Source organism: Dendropsophus ebraccatus, chromosome 10 (assembly GCF_027789765.1).
Source record: "Dendropsophus ebraccatus isolate aDenEbr1 chromosome 10, aDenEbr1.pat, whole genome shotgun sequence".
NCBI classification, from domain to species: Eukaryota; Metazoa; Chordata; class Amphibia; order Anura; family Hylidae; genus Dendropsophus; species Dendropsophus ebraccatus.
The window spans coordinates 15,196,168-15,213,975 of NC_091463.1; the positions used below are offsets into that span (position 1 = coordinate 15,196,168).

The 17,808-nt window shown below is 45.5% G+C and overlaps 1 protein-coding gene across 6 annotated transcripts in view; it reads left to right on the top strand.

Annotated features, from left to right (window-relative positions):
• Nucleotides 1-17,808, top strand: part of SARDH (sarcosine dehydrogenase) — a 60,915-nt gene that overhangs the window by 4,273 nt on the left and 38,834 nt on the right. Inside the window, exons 1-9 of one of the 6 annotated variants that reach the window (XM_069942762.1) lie at nucleotides 104-253; nucleotides 2,187-2,499; nucleotides 3,796-3,974; nucleotides 4,714-4,893; nucleotides 5,187-5,310; nucleotides 5,636-5,736; nucleotides 9,982-10,086; nucleotides 13,303-13,432; nucleotides 17,342-17,428. In XM_069942762.1, coding sequence (XP_069798863.1) covers nucleotides 218-253; nucleotides 2,187-2,499; nucleotides 3,796-3,974; nucleotides 4,714-4,893; nucleotides 5,187-5,310; nucleotides 5,636-5,736; nucleotides 9,982-10,086; nucleotides 13,303-13,432; nucleotides 17,342-17,428 — 1,255 coding nt within the window. In that variant the 5' untranslated portion in view covers nucleotides 104-217. Of the gene's footprint in view, nucleotides 1-103; nucleotides 254-294; nucleotides 403-1,420; nucleotides 1,518-1,982; nucleotides 2,107-2,186; nucleotides 2,500-3,795; nucleotides 3,975-4,713; nucleotides 4,894-5,186; nucleotides 5,311-5,635; nucleotides 5,737-9,981; nucleotides 10,087-13,302; nucleotides 13,433-17,341; nucleotides 17,429-17,808 lie in introns of those variants that run through there. The other 5 variants (XM_069942757.1, XM_069942758.1, XM_069942760.1 and 2 more) reach the window with 5 other exon arrangements.

Genomic DNA, 17,808 nt, shown 5'->3' on the forward strand with positions numbered 1-17,808 from the left:
TTTCCTTTAAGTACAACCATCCGGACTGTACCATTGTGATAGAGCGGGTAGAGCTCAGGCTCCCATGTGCTCCGTGTACAGGCGGCTGCCATGCTTTCTGCAGCTCTTGTTGACTTGGGGAGGATTCAGGGAGGAGACCTGGTTTAACCCCTCGCTGGAAGGAGTGGAGGAAGCCTACGTAGACCAATAATAACCACATCCAGGTCCCCTCTCAGTCATGGTGGTGGGCGGCCAGCTGCTGTCAGCTCAGACGGTACGTGAACCCCGGGCTGAGGACATGGACTATATGATCAGTAATTGGATGGTGTGCACTGGTGTCTCCCGGGAACCCCCCTCGCCTCCTCCTGTGACTGCTGGGGAAAAGTTAAGAAATAAAGTTGATTTCTTGTGACCCCGAGACACGTAAGATGGGATCCTGTCTGCTCTGTGCACCCTACAGCTGCAGATCCTGGGGGGGATCATGTAGGGGGTTGTATGGGGAGGGCACTATGCTGCCCGGGAATGGGTTCCTTGCCATATTGGCTGTAAGGGTTTCTAAGTGTAAGCTCATGGGACAAGGTATCATAGGGGGTGTAATAGAGAGCCGCTCTGAACTGGAGATGGACATATAGCGAATAGGAGGGGGTTGGTGTAAGGGGCCCTCAAATGCGGCCTTAGGGTACGTTCACACAATGCAGATCAGAAAATATGAAGTGTTTCTGCCCCAAAATGAAATCAGTTGCAGACAGGGTGACGTTATCCTTAAAGGGATTGTCCAGGACTGGAAAAAACACAGCTACTTTTTTTTTTGTAAAAACAGCGCCACTCCTGTATCAGGCTGCGTGTGGTATTACAGCTCACTTTAATAGAACTGAGCTGAGATACCACATCCAAACTGAGGACAGAAGAGGCCATGTTGTTCTAAACCTGGATAATCCCTTTAAAGGTGACGATATGCCCCTATTAAAGGGGGTGTCGTTGGTCTTGCACCTCCTGTGAATACAGGTACTGTACATTTATTGATTGGTCAATGCACCGTGTAGCAATTGTATATACAATCCACAAATGTATCCAGATCGTGGTAGTGTGAACCTAGCCTTAAGGGGGTACTGTCGCTTAAAAAAAAAAATAATAAAAAAATTTCCTTGTCTTAGAGACAAGTAAAAAGTTTTGATTTGGTTCAATGTGAAAAGTTTTAAAGTGACAAATAACTGGTGACTATATCATGTATAGAGGGTCCTCCAGTCTTTGCTGTTATTCACAGACAGCTGCGTTCTCTGCTGAGGTGTTATTCTGAGGAGGGGGGGGGAGTGTCCCGTCACACCGCCCACACTCGCACACCTCCTTCCAAACATTAAGCACATGTAGACAAGGATCAGTGAACCCGCATACAGTACACAGGAGGACTTGCTGAGCAAACACTGTGCTCCATAACCAGTCTTCCCTTCCTGTGCTCTGATCTGCTGCCCTGACGTCCTGGTGAGCTAGAACGGGGCTGGTCATACACGGCAGACGGTCTAATCAAGCAAAGCTGCCGTGTAAGCATGAAGATGGGTAGTGTTTCTCTATTTTAGATAGAGAACATACATCAATATGTAAACTCCTATTTAGACAGCTTCCCAGAGCTTTATAGGTGGTCAGGCTTTGATCTACCTTTGAGGATCAGTGTTGATCAGACTGGCTTAGATTGCAGGTGCACTAGGTGCAGCTGTTACTAGAGACAGATTTCCCCTGACAACAGACAGTGGATAACAACATGTAGAGAAGGGAGACACCTAGTGGTGAAGGTTTTAAAGCTGTTTTACTGGGGCAAGGAGACCTTTTTGGTAAATGGAGTGACTTACAAAATGTGAGGAATCATATAGACAGGCTATGACATGGAGGATCAGTGACTAAAGTCTTGACTGAAACCTTTGTGCCTTAGACGGACACTAATATAAAGCCTAATGGGTTGTGATTGGAGACTTGAGGGTTAAGGAGCAGATTGGTTGTTGTTCTAGAAGATGGTAGATGAGCAGATGGAATGCGCCCGGGTCATGTGACGGCGCCCAGAGGCAGATGTCAGGAAGGAGGTCGATTCTGTATCTCGTCTATATCGCTCCACAGCCGGAGTCATAGCTGGCAGAGGTTCGGCCTACAAGACTTCATAGACTTTAAATCCACAACTCAAGGGCCCCGTGGCTGATGGACATGTCCGTGTTTTCCAGATGACCATGCGATATATACGCAGGACGTTACACCTGGCCACCAGGGCTGGCTACAGGTATGGCTGCCGTGGGCTGAGCACTGCCACTGGTCACACTACGGAGAAGAATGTGCCGTATACCACAACGCTGAAGGAGGAAGGGTCCACTGCCAAAGGTCCGACCAAGCCCCTTCCCAAATCAGCCGACGTGGTGGTCATCGGTGGGGGCAGCCTGGGATGCCAGACCACTTACCACTTAGCCAAGATGGGCATGAAGAACGTAGTGCTGCTGGAACGAGACCGTCTTACCTCTGGGACCACGTGGCATACAGCAGGTAAGCTGGGCAGCAGCCATACCATGTGACTCTGTTACTGTGTCCTTGGCTGACCTGTTACATTCTGCCTCAGCATACTATGCCGCCATATCTGTTCCCATCCGTATAATTGGGGGGTTGTCACAGCCCCTCATCTGTTTCTCATAATGTAAGCGTGTCTACTGCTCCACCGCCATGAAGGGTCCGGCACATTGGAAAATACTTCACTACTTGCTTCCCTTTTGGGAGTGATAGCCTGCGGTTCCTCCTGTGCGCTATGGGAATCCTCTCAAAGTGTTAACTTCACCTATTTGTATTGGATACAGGAGCTTCATGTGGATGGGGCCTATAAGGTCTGTATGGCCCCATACTATGAAGACATATGCACTTTATGTACCGCTATATAGTACCTGTGTATGGCGCTGCATTTTAGAGGGTCCATTTCTGTACCACTATATAGTACCTGTGTAAGGTGCTGCATTTTAGAGGCATCCTCTTCTGTACCACTATATAGTACCTGTGTAAGGTGCTGCATTGGAGAGGTGTCCTCTTCTGTACCGCCATATAGTACCTGTGTAAGGTGCTGCATTGCAGAGGTGTCCTCTTCTGTACCGCCATATAGTACCTGTGTAAGGTGCTGCATTGCAGAGGTGTCCTCTTCTGTACCGCCATATAGTACCTGTGTAAGGTGCTGCATTGCAGAGGTGTCCTCTTCTGTACCGCCATATAGTACCTGTGTAAGGTGCTGCATTGCAGAGGTGTCCTCTTCTGTACCGCCATATAGTACCTGTGTAAGGTGCTGCATTGCAGAGGTGTCCTCTTCTGTACCGCCATATAGTACCTGTGTATGGCGCTGCATTTTAGAGGCATCCTCTTCTGTACCGCCATATAGTACCTGTTGTATGGCGCTGCATTTTAGAGGCATCCTCTTCTGTACCGCCATATAGTACCTGTTGTATGGCGCTGCATTTTAGAGGCATCCTCTTCTGTACCACCATATAGTACCTGTGTAAGGTGCTGCATTGCAGAGGTGTCCTCTTCTGTACCGCCATATAGTACCTGTGTAAGGTGCTGCATTTTAAAGGGTCATCTTCTTTACCGCCATATAGTACTTGTACTATATAGCAGTACAGAAGAGGACACCTCTCAATTGCAATGCTAGACACATGTGTATAGCATTGCATTTCAGAGGTATCCTCTTCTGTACCGCCATATAGTACCTGTTCCTGGGTGCAGCAGGAAACCCGGAGGATGATACCGCTATAAGTGAAGAAGTTCAGTATGTCACCTGGCCTGTGATCCTGTTCCCCCCTGCAGGGCTTCTGTGGCAGCTGCGGCCCAGTGATGTGGAGGTGGAGCTGCTGGCCCACACCCGTAACGTGGTGAGCCGGGACCTGGAGGAGGAGACGGGCCTGCACACCGGCTGGATAGAGAATGGCGGACTCTTCATCGCCTCCAATAAGCAGCGTCTGGATGAGTATAAAAGACTCATGTCTGTGAGTGGTGACCGCTCTCTATGTGTCTGCTAATCCGGAAGCTGTCGGGCCCTGCTGCATGTGCGGCAGCACCGACCAGGAGCTGGGAATTATATATACTATCACACCCCTCACTCTATTTACTATCACACCCCTCACTCTATATACTATCACACCCCTCACTCTATTTACTATCACACCCCTCACTCTATATACTATCACACCTGTCACTCTCTCCGCTAATAGTCGTCACATTGACTTCACAGGCGGCAGAGCTGCGACCACTGGTATAATGTGTCAGTAAATTATAACATTACAGTGTTAATGGGTCCTCAGTACTGGGGGTGTTATCCACTGAATGATCCCGTCACCGGGGCTGATCGTCTTGAAGGGTCCTTCAATTTAGAGAAGCCATCTAGAAGACTCCTGGATCAGAGAACATACAGGTTACAGGGAGCTTCTCTATTTCTGGAGATGGCATTGATTGAATTGTGTAATGCTTCATACTCCCTGCGGGGGCGATGCGGGTAAAAGTAAACACTCACTGCCAGGTCCTCTGGCTTATCCTGGATAACCCCTTTAAAATTCACATGCATGAGTCGTGCATGCATGCATGCATGCCGAACTGCAGTACCAGATGTAGCCTATAGGCAAAAGTGGCACTGTAAAAAAAAAAATAATAATAATTTCAAACAATTCCTTTAAATTTTTGTTACCATTAAAAATGCATGTTTTTTCCTCTTTTTTTCTTTCTGGATAGCTGGGGAAGGTGTACGGTGTCGAGTCTTATGTCCTGTCTCCGGCTGAAACCAAGGACTTGTATCCGCTCATGAATGTGGATGACTTATATGGCACTCTCTATGTCCCTAAAGATGGTACCATGGACCCTGCTGGAACCTGTACAACGTTAGCGAGGGCTTCTACTGCCAGGGGAGCTCAGGTAACATATATACTCCTGAGCATGGGATGAGGATGCTTAGATATAGGGGGCTGTTTGATGGGGCTCTCACATTGCAGAGCTGTTAGTGCCATGGCAGCCATTATAGTGGGATACAGGAATGCTATCATAGTATTGGTGACTGCAGCCTCCTCCATGACTATATATTACACTGGTAGGTGACTGGGCTTATTTCTTTGTGTGTGTGTGTGTGTATATATATATATATATATATATCCCCAGAAGAATATAATAGATGAGATGGGGGCTGATATGTCACTTCTTGTCTCATGTAGGTCATCGAGAACTGTCCTGTCACCGGCATCCAAGTAAAGATGGATGACTATGGGGTCAACAGGGTGGTGGCTGTGGAAACGGAGTACGGTGCTGTGCGGACCCCCTGTGTGGTGAACTGTGCAGGTAGAGGAAGGACAAATGACTGGTGTATATAGGAGACATGTTATCTATCTATCTATCTATCTATCTATCTATCTATCTATCTATCTCCTATCTATCTATCTATCTATCTATCTATCTATCTCCTATCTATCTATCTATCTATTTATCCATCTCCTACCTATCTATCTATCTATCTATCTATCTATCTATCTATCTCCTATCTATCTCCTATCTATCTATCTATCTATCTATCTATCTATCTATCTATCTATCTATCTATATCTTTCATTCCTCCTTCCATTGTCTTGTACAGATAGGTTGTTATCTCTTCTTCCCTCCCCTGTAGGTGTGTGGGCTCGGACTCTCGGACAGATGGCGGGAGTGAACGTCCCTCTGATAGCGATGCACCATGCGTATGTGGTCACGGAGAGGATAGAGGGAATCCAGGTCCTGTAGCTCGGCTCTCAGTTCTTTTATCCTGTCCTGGTTATGTATATCCGGCCTGTTATATATATATATCCGCTGTTGTTATGTCGCTGCAGTTATCTTATAACATTGGTCCAGTTTAATGAGGTCACAGCACCATAGTGTGAACTGCGCTCACCTGCCATTCCCACAATGCACTGGGATATCATATCCTCTATTGATGTAAGGAAGGTAGAATGCTGCTGCTTCTGTTAACCTCTATGTAACCAGGGCAGTTTCAGGTCACATGGCGCTCTGTGCTCCCCCAATGACTGTGGCATCTAAGGGGTTAGGGTCATAGGTTTATCTCATCCTGGCTGTTACAGTAAGGGCTAGATTGTCAATCATGGCTGGTCTCCTGCTGTTCATTATACAAGTAGTAATGACCACATATCCTGAATAGGCCGCACTGAGCATTACCAGACAATGGGTGCTTCACCCTCCATTCCTAATAGGCTCCTCCGCTCACTCCTTTTATTCTGGTCTTAACAATTCCACATTATATTGCTGTTCTGTGCTGGAAGCAGATGCCAGAATATCAAATGTTCCGGATTATCAAGCACCTGGTCAATAAAATTCTCGAAAGACTACAGTTCTGTGAATGACCACTAGAGGTGCTGTATCCGTACTCCAATTTATAGATCATAGAATTATATGATACCCAGGAATCTCACTCATCAGATATAGAATGAGTCTGAGTATGCCATCCGATAAGGAACCCAGAGAGGCGGCCCAACCCAGGTTGGCTTTATCCCTGGTGCTGAGGATCATTGAAGGGACAAAGGGACATAGGGGGAATCGAGTACCATGTAAGGTGTGTGGGGCCCGATCATTTCTATGGACACCACTGACCAAGTCTATGACCAAGAAAAGGGCAGACTACAGATCCGTCCCATCAGACTGGAGAGGTTATTACTATTCATTGAGACTTATCAGAGGATTTCACTGGAAGAAAATGTGTGAGCAAAGACCCCACAATAGAACAAGGGGCCCCTAGCATCCCCATAATCCTCTGAACATTGGGGCCCCCAGCATTGACACAATCACTAAGACAAGGGGGCCCTAGCATCCCCATAATCCATTGAACAAAGCATCCTCACAATAAGACAAGGGGGTCCCAGCATCCTCACAATAAGACAAGGGGGTCCCAGCATCCTCACAATAAGACAAGGGGCCCCCAGCATCCTCACAATAAGACAAGGGGGTCCCAGCATCCTCACAATAAGACAAGCCCCCCACCAGCATCCTCACAATAAGACAAGGGGGTCCCAGCATCCTCACAATAAGACAAGGGGGTCCCAGCATCCTCACAATAAGACAAGGGGGTCCCAGCATCATCCTCACAATAAGACAAGGGGCCCCCAGCATCCTCACAATAAGACAAGAGGCCCCCAGCATCCTCACAATAAGACAAGGGCCCCCCCCCCATCATCCTCACAATAAGACAAGGGCCCCCCAGCATCCTCACAATAAGACAAGGGGCCCCCCACCAGCATCTTCACAATAAGACAAGCCCCCCCCCCCCCCAGTATCCTCACAATAAGACAAGGGGGTCCCAGCATCCTCACAATAAGACAAGGGGGCCCCCCAGCATCCTCACAATAAGACAAGGGACCCCCAGCATCCTCACAATAAGACAAGGGACCCCCAGCATCCTCACAATAAGACAAGCCCCCCCCCCAGCATCCTCACAATAAGACAAGGGCCCCCCAGCATCCTCACAATAAGACAAGGGGCCCCCAGCATCCTCACAATAAGACAAGGGCCCCCCAGCATCCTCACAATAAGACAAGGGGGTCCCAGCATCCTCACAATAAGACAAGGGGGCCCCCCAGCATCCTCACAATAAGACAAGGGGGTCCCAGCATCCTCACAATAAGACAAGGGCCCACCAGCATCCTCACAATAAGACAAGGGGGCCCCCCAGCATCCTCACAATAAGACAAGGGGCCCCCACCAGCATCCTCACAATAAGACAAGGGGGCCCCCAGCATCCTCACAATAAGACAAGGGCCCCCCAGCATCCTCACAATAAGACAAGGGGCCCCCACCAGCATCCTCACAATAAGACAAGGGCCCCCCCAGCATCCTCACAATAAGACAAGGGCCCCCCCAGCATCCTCACAATAAGACAAGGGGCCCCAACATCCTCACAATAAGACAAGGGGGTCCCAGCATCCTCACAATAAGACAAGGGCCCCCCCCCCATCATCCTCACAATAAGACAAGGGCCCCCCAGCATCCTCACAATAAGACAAGGGGCCCCCCACCAGCATCCTCACAATAAGACAAGCCCCCCCCCCAGCATCCTCACAATAAGACAAGGGGGTCCCAGCATCCTCACAATAAGACAAGGGGGCCCCCCAGCATCCTCACAATAAGACAAGGGGGTCCCAGCATCCTCACAATAAGACAAGGGCCCACCAGCATCCTCACAATAAGACAAGGGGGCCCCCCAGCATCCTCACAATAAGACAAGGGGCCCCCACCAGCATCCTCACAATAAGACAAGGGGGCCCCCCAGCATCCTCACAATAAGACAAGGGCCCCCCCAGCATCCTCACAATAAGACAAGGGGCCCCCCAGCATCCTCACAATAAGACAAGGGGCCCCCCACCAGCATCCTCACAATAAGACAAGGGCCCCCCCAGCATCCTCACAATAAGACAAGGGGCCCCCCAGCATCCTCACAATAAGACAAGGGGCCCCCCACCAGCATCCTCACAATAAGACAAGGGCCCCCCCAGCATCCTCACAATAAGACAAGGGGCCCCCACCAGCATCCTCACAATAAGACAAGGGGCCCCCACCAGCATCCTCACAATAAGACAAGGGCCCCCCCAGCATCCTCACAATAAGACAAGGGGCCCCAACATCCTCACAATAAGACAAGCCCCCCCACCAGCATCCTCACAATAAGACAAGGGCCCCCCAGCATCCTCACAATAAGACAAGGGGCCCCCCAGCATCCTCACAATAAGACAAGGGGCCCCCAGCATCCCCACAATAAGACAAGGGGGCCCCCAGCATCCTCACAATAAGACAAGGGGCCCCCAGCATCCTCACAATAAGACAAGGGGCCCCCAGCATCCTCACAATAAGACAAGGGGCCCCCAGCATCCTCACAATAAGACAAGGGGCCCCCAGCATCCTCACAATAAGACAAGGGGCCCCCAGCATCCTCACAATAAGACAAGTGGCCCCCCAGCATCCTCACAATAAGATAAGGGGGTCCCAGCATCCTCACAATAAGACAAGGGGCCCCCCAGCATCCTCACAATAAAACAAGGGGCCCCCCAGCATCCTCACAATAAGAAAAGGGGCCCCCCAGCATCCTCACAATAAGACAAGGGGCCCCCCAGCATCCTCACAATAAGACAAGGGGCCCCCAGCATCCTCACAATAAGACAAGGGGCCCCAACATCCTCACAATAAGACAAGGGGCCCCCAGCATCCTCACAATAAGGCAAGGGGCCCCAGCATCCTCACAAATATAAAGGGATTAATCAGGATTACTTACTGTAAAAAATAGCACCACGCTTGTCCTGAGGTTGTGCACGGTACTGCAGCTTGGCTCCATTCACTAGAACTGAACTGCAATACCACACACAAACTGAGGACAAAGGTGGCACTGTTTCTGGATAAAACCAGCTATGTTTTTTTTTATGATGGATTACCACTTTAATGGGACAAGGGGCCCAGCCTCCCCATAATCCGTATAACAAGGAGGACCCCACCACCCCACAGTCTCTTAGTACAAGGGGGGCCCAGTATCTCTTTAATCCCTCCCCAGGGTAGTGTACAACAAGGGGCCCGTAATTTCTAAGGATCAGTAAGAAACCAGCTCCATGACAAGGTCACAGACCGCCATGTTTTATAATCTTAGAGGTCCTGGAAGTGGCAGATGTTCCATTAGTTATTATTGTATTTGTTTTGTTATTGTGAATGTTATTATTTATTATTTTTAGGTTATTGTTCTATTATATTTGTTATCAGTAATGCTATTTATATATTGTTTTATTTATTTATTTTACTTAGTTTTGTATTTTTATTTACTGTTTATTTATTTATTTTTACTGTTTCTTTCTTTCTTTTTACTCATTATTATATTTTTGTCCTTCTGTTGTGTTTTTTCCCTCTTTTTTCCTATGGATTTGAGGCTGTGAGCAGATTACAATGTGTCTAAATTCCTTTTCTTCAAATTTCTCTCTGGGGTTTTATTTTTAGAACATGCCAAATGTGCGGGACCACGACGCATCGGTGTATCTCCGTCTCCAAGGTGATGCCTTGTCAGTGGGAGGATATGAGTCAAACCCTATATTCTGGGAAGAGGTGAGACGCTGATTGCTGTCAGATACATGAGACAAAGCCAGATGAGCAACCGTGCGCCGCGCTGCTCCTTCCAGTCAGCGACTATTGTTATCAGTCATTACTCTATGGCAGGTTCGCACCGCCATCCTCTCCCCTCCACGCGTTCCTTCCCGCTATTAAATGATGGCAGATTAAAGCGTTTATAAATACTTTATTGTCTCTTTCCAGGATTGGAAGGTAATTGCCAGCTCTAGGCTTTTATAAATAAAGTTTATTGAATGTGTCGTATAGGCGTTCCATTAACTCTGTCTTGATTGTCCATGAAGTGACAGCCCCCGAGGAGTAGACTGTTTCCATAAACAATGTGGGGGATTACTCAAAGGTGTTGTGCAATATTTTGTATATCTTTGCCAGATTTCTGACCCGCTTACCAGGTGGGCGGGCAGGGAGCGTGGCATGGGACCTTGGGCGGCAGGGAGCGTGGCATGGGACCTTGGGCGGCAGGGAGCGTGGCATGGGACCTTGGGCTGGGTCCTTCCCCTGCGCTGTGAGCTGGTGTAGATTTCAGGAAGGGGGCACAGGCACATAAGATGCACCTGGATTTATGTACAAGTGTGCGCCTCTACATGAATCCAGCCTGTCTGCGCACTGGCGGGGGACTATTTAAGACTATTTAAACATTTTTTTTTTAATAATCGACTGGTGTCAGTTTATATAGATTTGTAAATTACTCCTATTTAAAAATCTCAAGTCTTCCAGTACTTATCAGCTGCTGTATGTCCTGCAGAAAGTGCTGTATTCTTTCCAGTCTGACACAGTGCTCTCTGCTGCCACCTCTGTCCATGTCAGGAACTGTACAGAGCAGCAGCAAATCCCCATAAGAAAACCTCCCCTGCTCTGGACAGAAGTGGCAGCAGAGAGCACTGTGTCAGACGTAAGAGACTACAGCACTTCCTGCAGGACATACAGTAGCTGATAAGTACTGGAAGAATTGAGATTTTTTAAATAGAAGAAACTTACAAATCTGACGGAGTACTATACAGATCTTCAATATACACTTATTACGGAAAATGCTTATAAAGTGCTTTTTTTCCCTGCACTTACTACTGCATCAAGGCTTCACTTCCTGGATAACATGGTGATGTCACTTCCTGGATAACATGGTGATGTCACTTCCTGGATAACATGGTGATGTCACTTCCTGGATAACATGGTGATGTCACGACCCGACTCCCAGAGCTGTGCAGGCTGTGTCTGCTGGAAAGGATGATGGCAGGAGGACACTGAGGGACACAGGGCACTGGAGGGACACTGAGCATCCCCCTGCCATCATTCTCTCCAGCAGCCACAGCCCACACAGCTCTGGGAGTCGGGTCGTGACATCACCATGTTATCCAGGAAGTGACATCACCATGTTATCCAGGAAGTGACATCACCATGTTATCCAGGAAGTGACATCACCATGTTATCCAGGAAGTGACATCACCATGTTATCCAGGAAGTGACATCACCATGTTATCCAGGAAGTGAAGCCTTGATGCAGTAGTGAGTGCAGGGAAAAAAGCCCTTTATAAGCATTTCCAGTAATAAGTGTATATTGGTGATTTATATAACTTTTTGGGGGCAATACAATACTTTAATAAAAATTTTTACCGGACTTCTCCTTTAACCCCTAGGTGACCTAGGACGTACCGGTACGTCCTGGAAGTCTGTCCCCAGACGACCCTGGACGTACCAGTACGTCCTGAGCTATGAAGCGCGCTGCGGAGCGGAGCGCGCTTCATAGCAGGTGGGGGCGGCACCTCACCGTTAATGACACGCTGCAGCGGCGGCGACGTTTAATTGTAAGTGACAGGGGGAGTCCCCTGTCACTTACCGATCGGGACCCCCGCAGTGTGACTGCGGGGGTCCCGATCGGTAAAATGGACCGCCGGAGGTCTCTCACCTGCCTCCATGCGGTCCGATCGGCGCTCTGATCACTGAGCCTGCACAGGCAGGCTCAATCAGCAGAGCGCCGATAACACTGATCAATGCTATGCCTATGGCATAGCAGTGATCAGTGTGTAAAATAAAAGTATTGTATGTACAAGTCCCCCAAAGGGGCTTAAAATGTATAAAAAATAAACAAAAAGTTAAAAACACCAACACCCAACCCCAAAACCCCTCCCCCAATAAAAGTCTAAATCACCCCCATTTCCCATTATATAAATAAAACATATAAAAATAAATAAACATATAATATACCGTAGCGTGCATAATTGTCCGATCTATTAAAATATAACAAGCATCATTGCGAATGGCAAACAACCTACATGAAAAGAGGGAAAAAAGTGCGAGGATTACCGATTTTATGTTACATTATATATTAAAAAAAATTAATAAGTGATCAAAACGTCCGATCTTCACAAATATGTTGTTAATAAAAACTAGAGATCATGGCGGAAAAAATGACACCCCATACAGCCCCGTAGGTGAAAAAAATAAAACCATTATAAGCGTCACAATAGTTATTAATATTTAATTGCCAAAAAAAAGGATTTCATAAAAAAAAAATATATAACATTAGAGAATCTGTGTAAACCTGCATATGGTTGTGTTCGGACTGACCTGTAGAATAATAGTATCACGTCGCTGTTACCATATACTGCATTACGTAGACACAGGAACCCCCCAAACGTTACCATATTGCATTCTTTTTACGATTTCACCTATTTATATCTTCATAAATAATATATTTGGAATTCCATCATACATGTTATGGTAAAATGAAAGACGCCATTACAAAGTACAACTATTTCTGTAACAAATAAGCCCTTACATGGCCCTGTAGATAGAAAACTGAAAGTGCTAGAGCTCTTAGAAGGGGAGGAGGGAAAAACGAAAGCGCAAAGATCAAAATTGGCGCGGTCCACTGAGTCATTTTGGGCCTGGTCCTCAAAGGGTTAAGTACCAGGGGACGCAGTGAAAGTTTAGTTGGTGGAAAGATCAGAAGGAACGTGAGAAAATATCACTTACTGAAAGAGTAGTAGATGCTTGGAACAAACTTCCAGCAGATGTGGTTGGTAAATCTACAATAACTGGATGTAAACCTGCCTGGGATATACATATATCTATCCTGAGATAATACTGGTATGGCAGACTGGATGGAGCAGGGCGGATTGTTCTGACAACAGTCCTCTATGTTTATAAATGTAACAATTAAATATGTTTTCTTTTTTTTTTTTTTTACATGAACAGGTCTCGGATAAATTTGCCTTTGGCCTCTTTGATCTGGATTGGGATGTGTTCATGCAGCATATCCAGGGGGCGATCAACAGAGTACCTGCCCTAGAGACTACCGGTATTAAATCCACTGTATGTGGCCCAGGTAGGTCCGCATGTTACTTTACTAATTTGGTGAATACTGCGAACCACGGGTGTCAAACCTGCCGCCCTGCAGCTGTCACAGAACTACAATTCCCATCATACCTGGACAGCCACAGCTAACCATCCTCCTAGAGGCCTCGAAAGGGTTTGTATGTCCTTAGAAGCCACCTTTGTCTCAGTCATATAGGATAAAAGGCTTTAGAAGTGTGAAATAAACCTCTAAAAGTAAAAAAATATGAAAAAATAATTTGATATATAAAAATTGTTGTAGTGCATACATTACATACAAATAACATATTGGGTAAATGCACATCTGTAGTAACCTCACAGCTTATTTATTGTTAAATTTCTACCAAATAAAACAAAGACAAATGTCATGTTCAAAAATAAAAATAATTCTATAGATATTTATGTGTCTGCCGCATAAAATATAAAACATGACTTCATACAGCCCCATCCATAAAAAAACACCCAGCAACAACAGAAAAACATTGGCTGGATATTAAGGGGGTAATAGAGTTGCCACTAGGTGGCGCTGGGCTGAGCAGAACAACTGGCAAGGATGGGAGAAAAACAAGAGAGAACAGGTCGGTAAGCTGCAGCTAGGTGGCAGCAGAGTGTAAGGGATGTGTGGGGCTCATCTGCTTCCATGGATCGTTCTATAGTGATTCCGCTCATTGACGTTTTCCTATTATAAACGTGATAAGTTCATATAAAATTACTTCAGGATTTCTCCTATCCCTAAGTCTTCACCTTCATTTGTCTCTTGGTTTTTCCTGGTTATGTAGTTGCTCCCTATTATACTGGATAAACTTGCCATTCAGGAGCCTGGAGAAGCTGGGTGGTAGCTGTAATGGCCGCCATATTGGTTGTCACCCATAAATGACTGAAGCGGATGAGTTTCGGACATCTCCATGAGTTCACACGAGGCTTAGTTACACTGATGGATCCTCCGAGTAAAGTTCTGATGCCTTGAAGTCTCCCGTCCCTCAGCCGCTCTTCATCTTCTGTCTCCTTTAATTCTGCTGGTGGGACAGGGAAGGGGCGCGCTGCGGTGTCCTGCGGGGACATCTTCTGCCTCGGCCACTGCTATCTAGGTCACGTCTTTCTCCTCACCAGATATAACATGACATGTACACTGGAGATCCTTACTCTTATTTGGATGGAGATATGGAGAGCAGACGGTGACAGACGGGCCTCTATTATACATGTCTTTTTGTGCAAAAGACGCCAAAGTAGTCGCCGTTCTCTTCTGCTTAGCTATCGTCTTATTTTAAAGGGGAAGTACCCCTATTTTTAGTAGTTTGTCTATGGAGAGCATTTTGTGACCCCACAAGACGAGCTCTTTAAGAGTTTCTTGCACCTTCTACATCCTTTTACAATCTCGTATCCACAGAATACAATGACAAAAGGAGAAATCTAAGACTAATGGGGAGATCAACCTTTCCATCTGCTATATCACCCATAAGCTGCTAACCATACACTGCCTTCCTTAAAGGGGCATTCTAGTGAATTCTGAATTTTTTTTTTTGTTTGTTTTTTGTATTTCTTTCATAAAGTTCTTTTAACTTTGTAATATAACAGAGGTGCCTTGGATTAGGAGCATAATTGGTTCCAGGACGGTGCTTGTAATCCAAATCCACTCTTAAACCAAAGAAAATTTTCCCATAAGAAATCATAGAAATGCAGACAATTGGTTCCACACCCCAAAAATAATGATTTATTATTCTGAATAACATATAAAACAAATGAAACAAACAATGAGAAACAGCTGAATATGTGATGATATAAGTTACTGTACAGTAATGGAGAGGATGGGAAACACAAGGGCGGACAGAGATTTATTATTTAATATTTATTATTTAGATTTTATTTTATTATTTTATATTATATTTATATTTTTTTTATTATTTTATTATAGTTAATATATATATTATTTTATATTTTTATTTATTATTAGTATTATATATTATTATGATTTATTATTCTAAATAACATGTAAAACAAATGAAACAAACAATCAGAAACAGCTGAATATGTGATGATATAAGTTACTGTACAGTAATGAAGAGGATGGGAAACACAAGGGCAGACAGAGATTTATTATTTAAAGGGGTAGTCCACCCAAAATTTTTTTCTTTCAAATCAACTGGTGCCATAAAGTGCCAGAGATTTGTAATTCACTTCTATTAAAAAATCTTAAGTCTTCCAGTACTTATTAGCTGCTGTATGTCCAGCAGGAAGTAGTGTTTTCTTTCCTGTCTGACCCAGTGCTCTCTGTTGCCTCCTCTGTCCATGTCAGGAACTGTCCAAAGCAGGAGCCAATCCCCATAGAAAACCCCTCCTGCTCTCCAGACTGGAAATAATACAACTTCCTGTTGGGCATACAGCAGCTGATAAGTACTGGAAGGCTTGAGATTTTTTAATAGAAGTAAATTACAAATCTCTGTCACTTCATGGCAGCAGTTGATTTGAAAGAAATTTTTTTTTGGGTGGACTACCCCTTTAATATTTATTATTTAGATTTTATTTTATTATTTTATATTATATTTATATTTATTTATATATTATATTTTTTATTATTTTATTCTAGTTAATATATATATTTTATTATTTTATATTTTTATTTATTATTAGTATTATATATTATTATGATTTATTATTCTGAATAACATGTAAAACAAATGAAACAAACATCTAGAAACAGCTGAATATGTGATATTATAAGTTACTGTACAGTAATGGAGAGGATGGGAAACACAAGGGCTGACAGAGACTGCAGGGAGCATGAAGGGATGAGCAGGGCAGATGTGGGTACAGTATAGCAGCACTCTGTCTGGGGAAAGAGGGGTTACAGCTATGGAGAGATTACCTCCACAGTCCTGTCCCCTGATGTAAGCCCCAGCCTGAAGTGGATCTACTATAATTTGGAAGGTGAGGGAGACTTCCTGGGTCAGAGTACAGTGCTGTAGACCCCGCTATGCAGACCATGCCCCTCCCCCACTCCCCCTCCTACCCAGTACAGGGAGCTCATAAACCAAAGCAATGCTCTTAAACCAAGTCATAATTTTGAAAAGCTGTGAGCTCTTAAACCAAAACGCTCTTAAACCAAGTTACTCTTAGACCAAGGTACCACTATAATAGTTTTTTTTTTTGTTGTTGAGTAGTGTCAGTAAGGAGCAACATGGCCACCAATGGCTTTTTGGGGAACTGCATATCGCTACCACTACTGCATGCATACTGAGCCTCATCTCATTTCTATTCTCATACGTATTAGCATTAGAATAGCCATTACACTTGGGGAAGCTGTCTGTGTCAGTAGCGCCGTACAGTGTAGCAGAGCAGAAAGAACAGTCAATCACTGCTCGTACGTTCTATTCTAATGCTATCGTATCGTATAGATATCAGGGGAGGCTTGGCATCTGCATGCAGGAATGGTAGTGATATATTCATCTGGCAGCAGGGGACCATGCCAGCCTTTACACCCCCCAATTTTTTTTACATTACAATTTTAAATAACTTTATTAAAAAAAATATAAAAAAAAAATAAAAATTGCCAGAATACCCCTTTAAGGCACAGGTGGTTTTAGGCAGTGTTCATCGAGGACTAGATAGGGACAGCACAAGAGGTAGAGGACCATGATTCCTGGCCGTGTCTCTAATAGGGATGTTCAGATTATGTCCAAACCCGAGAGTACGACATATGAATACCGGTGGCTGAAGAAGTTGCATGCAGCCCTAAGGAGTCCTGGAAAACGTGGATCCGGCCTATGGCTGTATCCATGTTTTCCAGGCAGCCTTAGGGCTTCATCCCACTTCTTCAGCCACCAGGTAGTAAAATGCTTCACGCTCAAGGTTCGCTTATCTCTAGTCGCTAATAATGTTTCACCAACTTTGTTTCATTTCCCAGAATCCTTCACTGCTGATCACAAGCCGCTCTTAGGCGAATCACCAGAGGTCAGGGGCTTCTTCTTGGGCTGTGGATTCAATAGTGCAGGTAATGGAGGTGGGACGTGTGTCTCACCATTTAGTCTGTTTGTGACTGTGACATCTGCGCCCCCTATGGATATGTCCAATGACGTGAACCCCCTTGATCCTGAGACCCCCTAATCAGCATATTAGTTCTGTGTTTGGTGCACCCCCTTTACAACCTATGGCCTTACAGCTATTGCACAACAACAATTTCCATCATGCCCTGGACACTACTTTACCAACCTCTGACTCTCTAGCTGGTGCAAAACTACAACTCCCAGCATGCCCTGACAGCCTTTGGCTGTCAGGGCATGCTGGGAGTTGTAGTTTTGCAGAGGCTGGAGCTCCTAAAGTTGGTAAATCCTTGCATAAATTTAAAGGGGCTTCCTTTGTGGATTTTAGCCT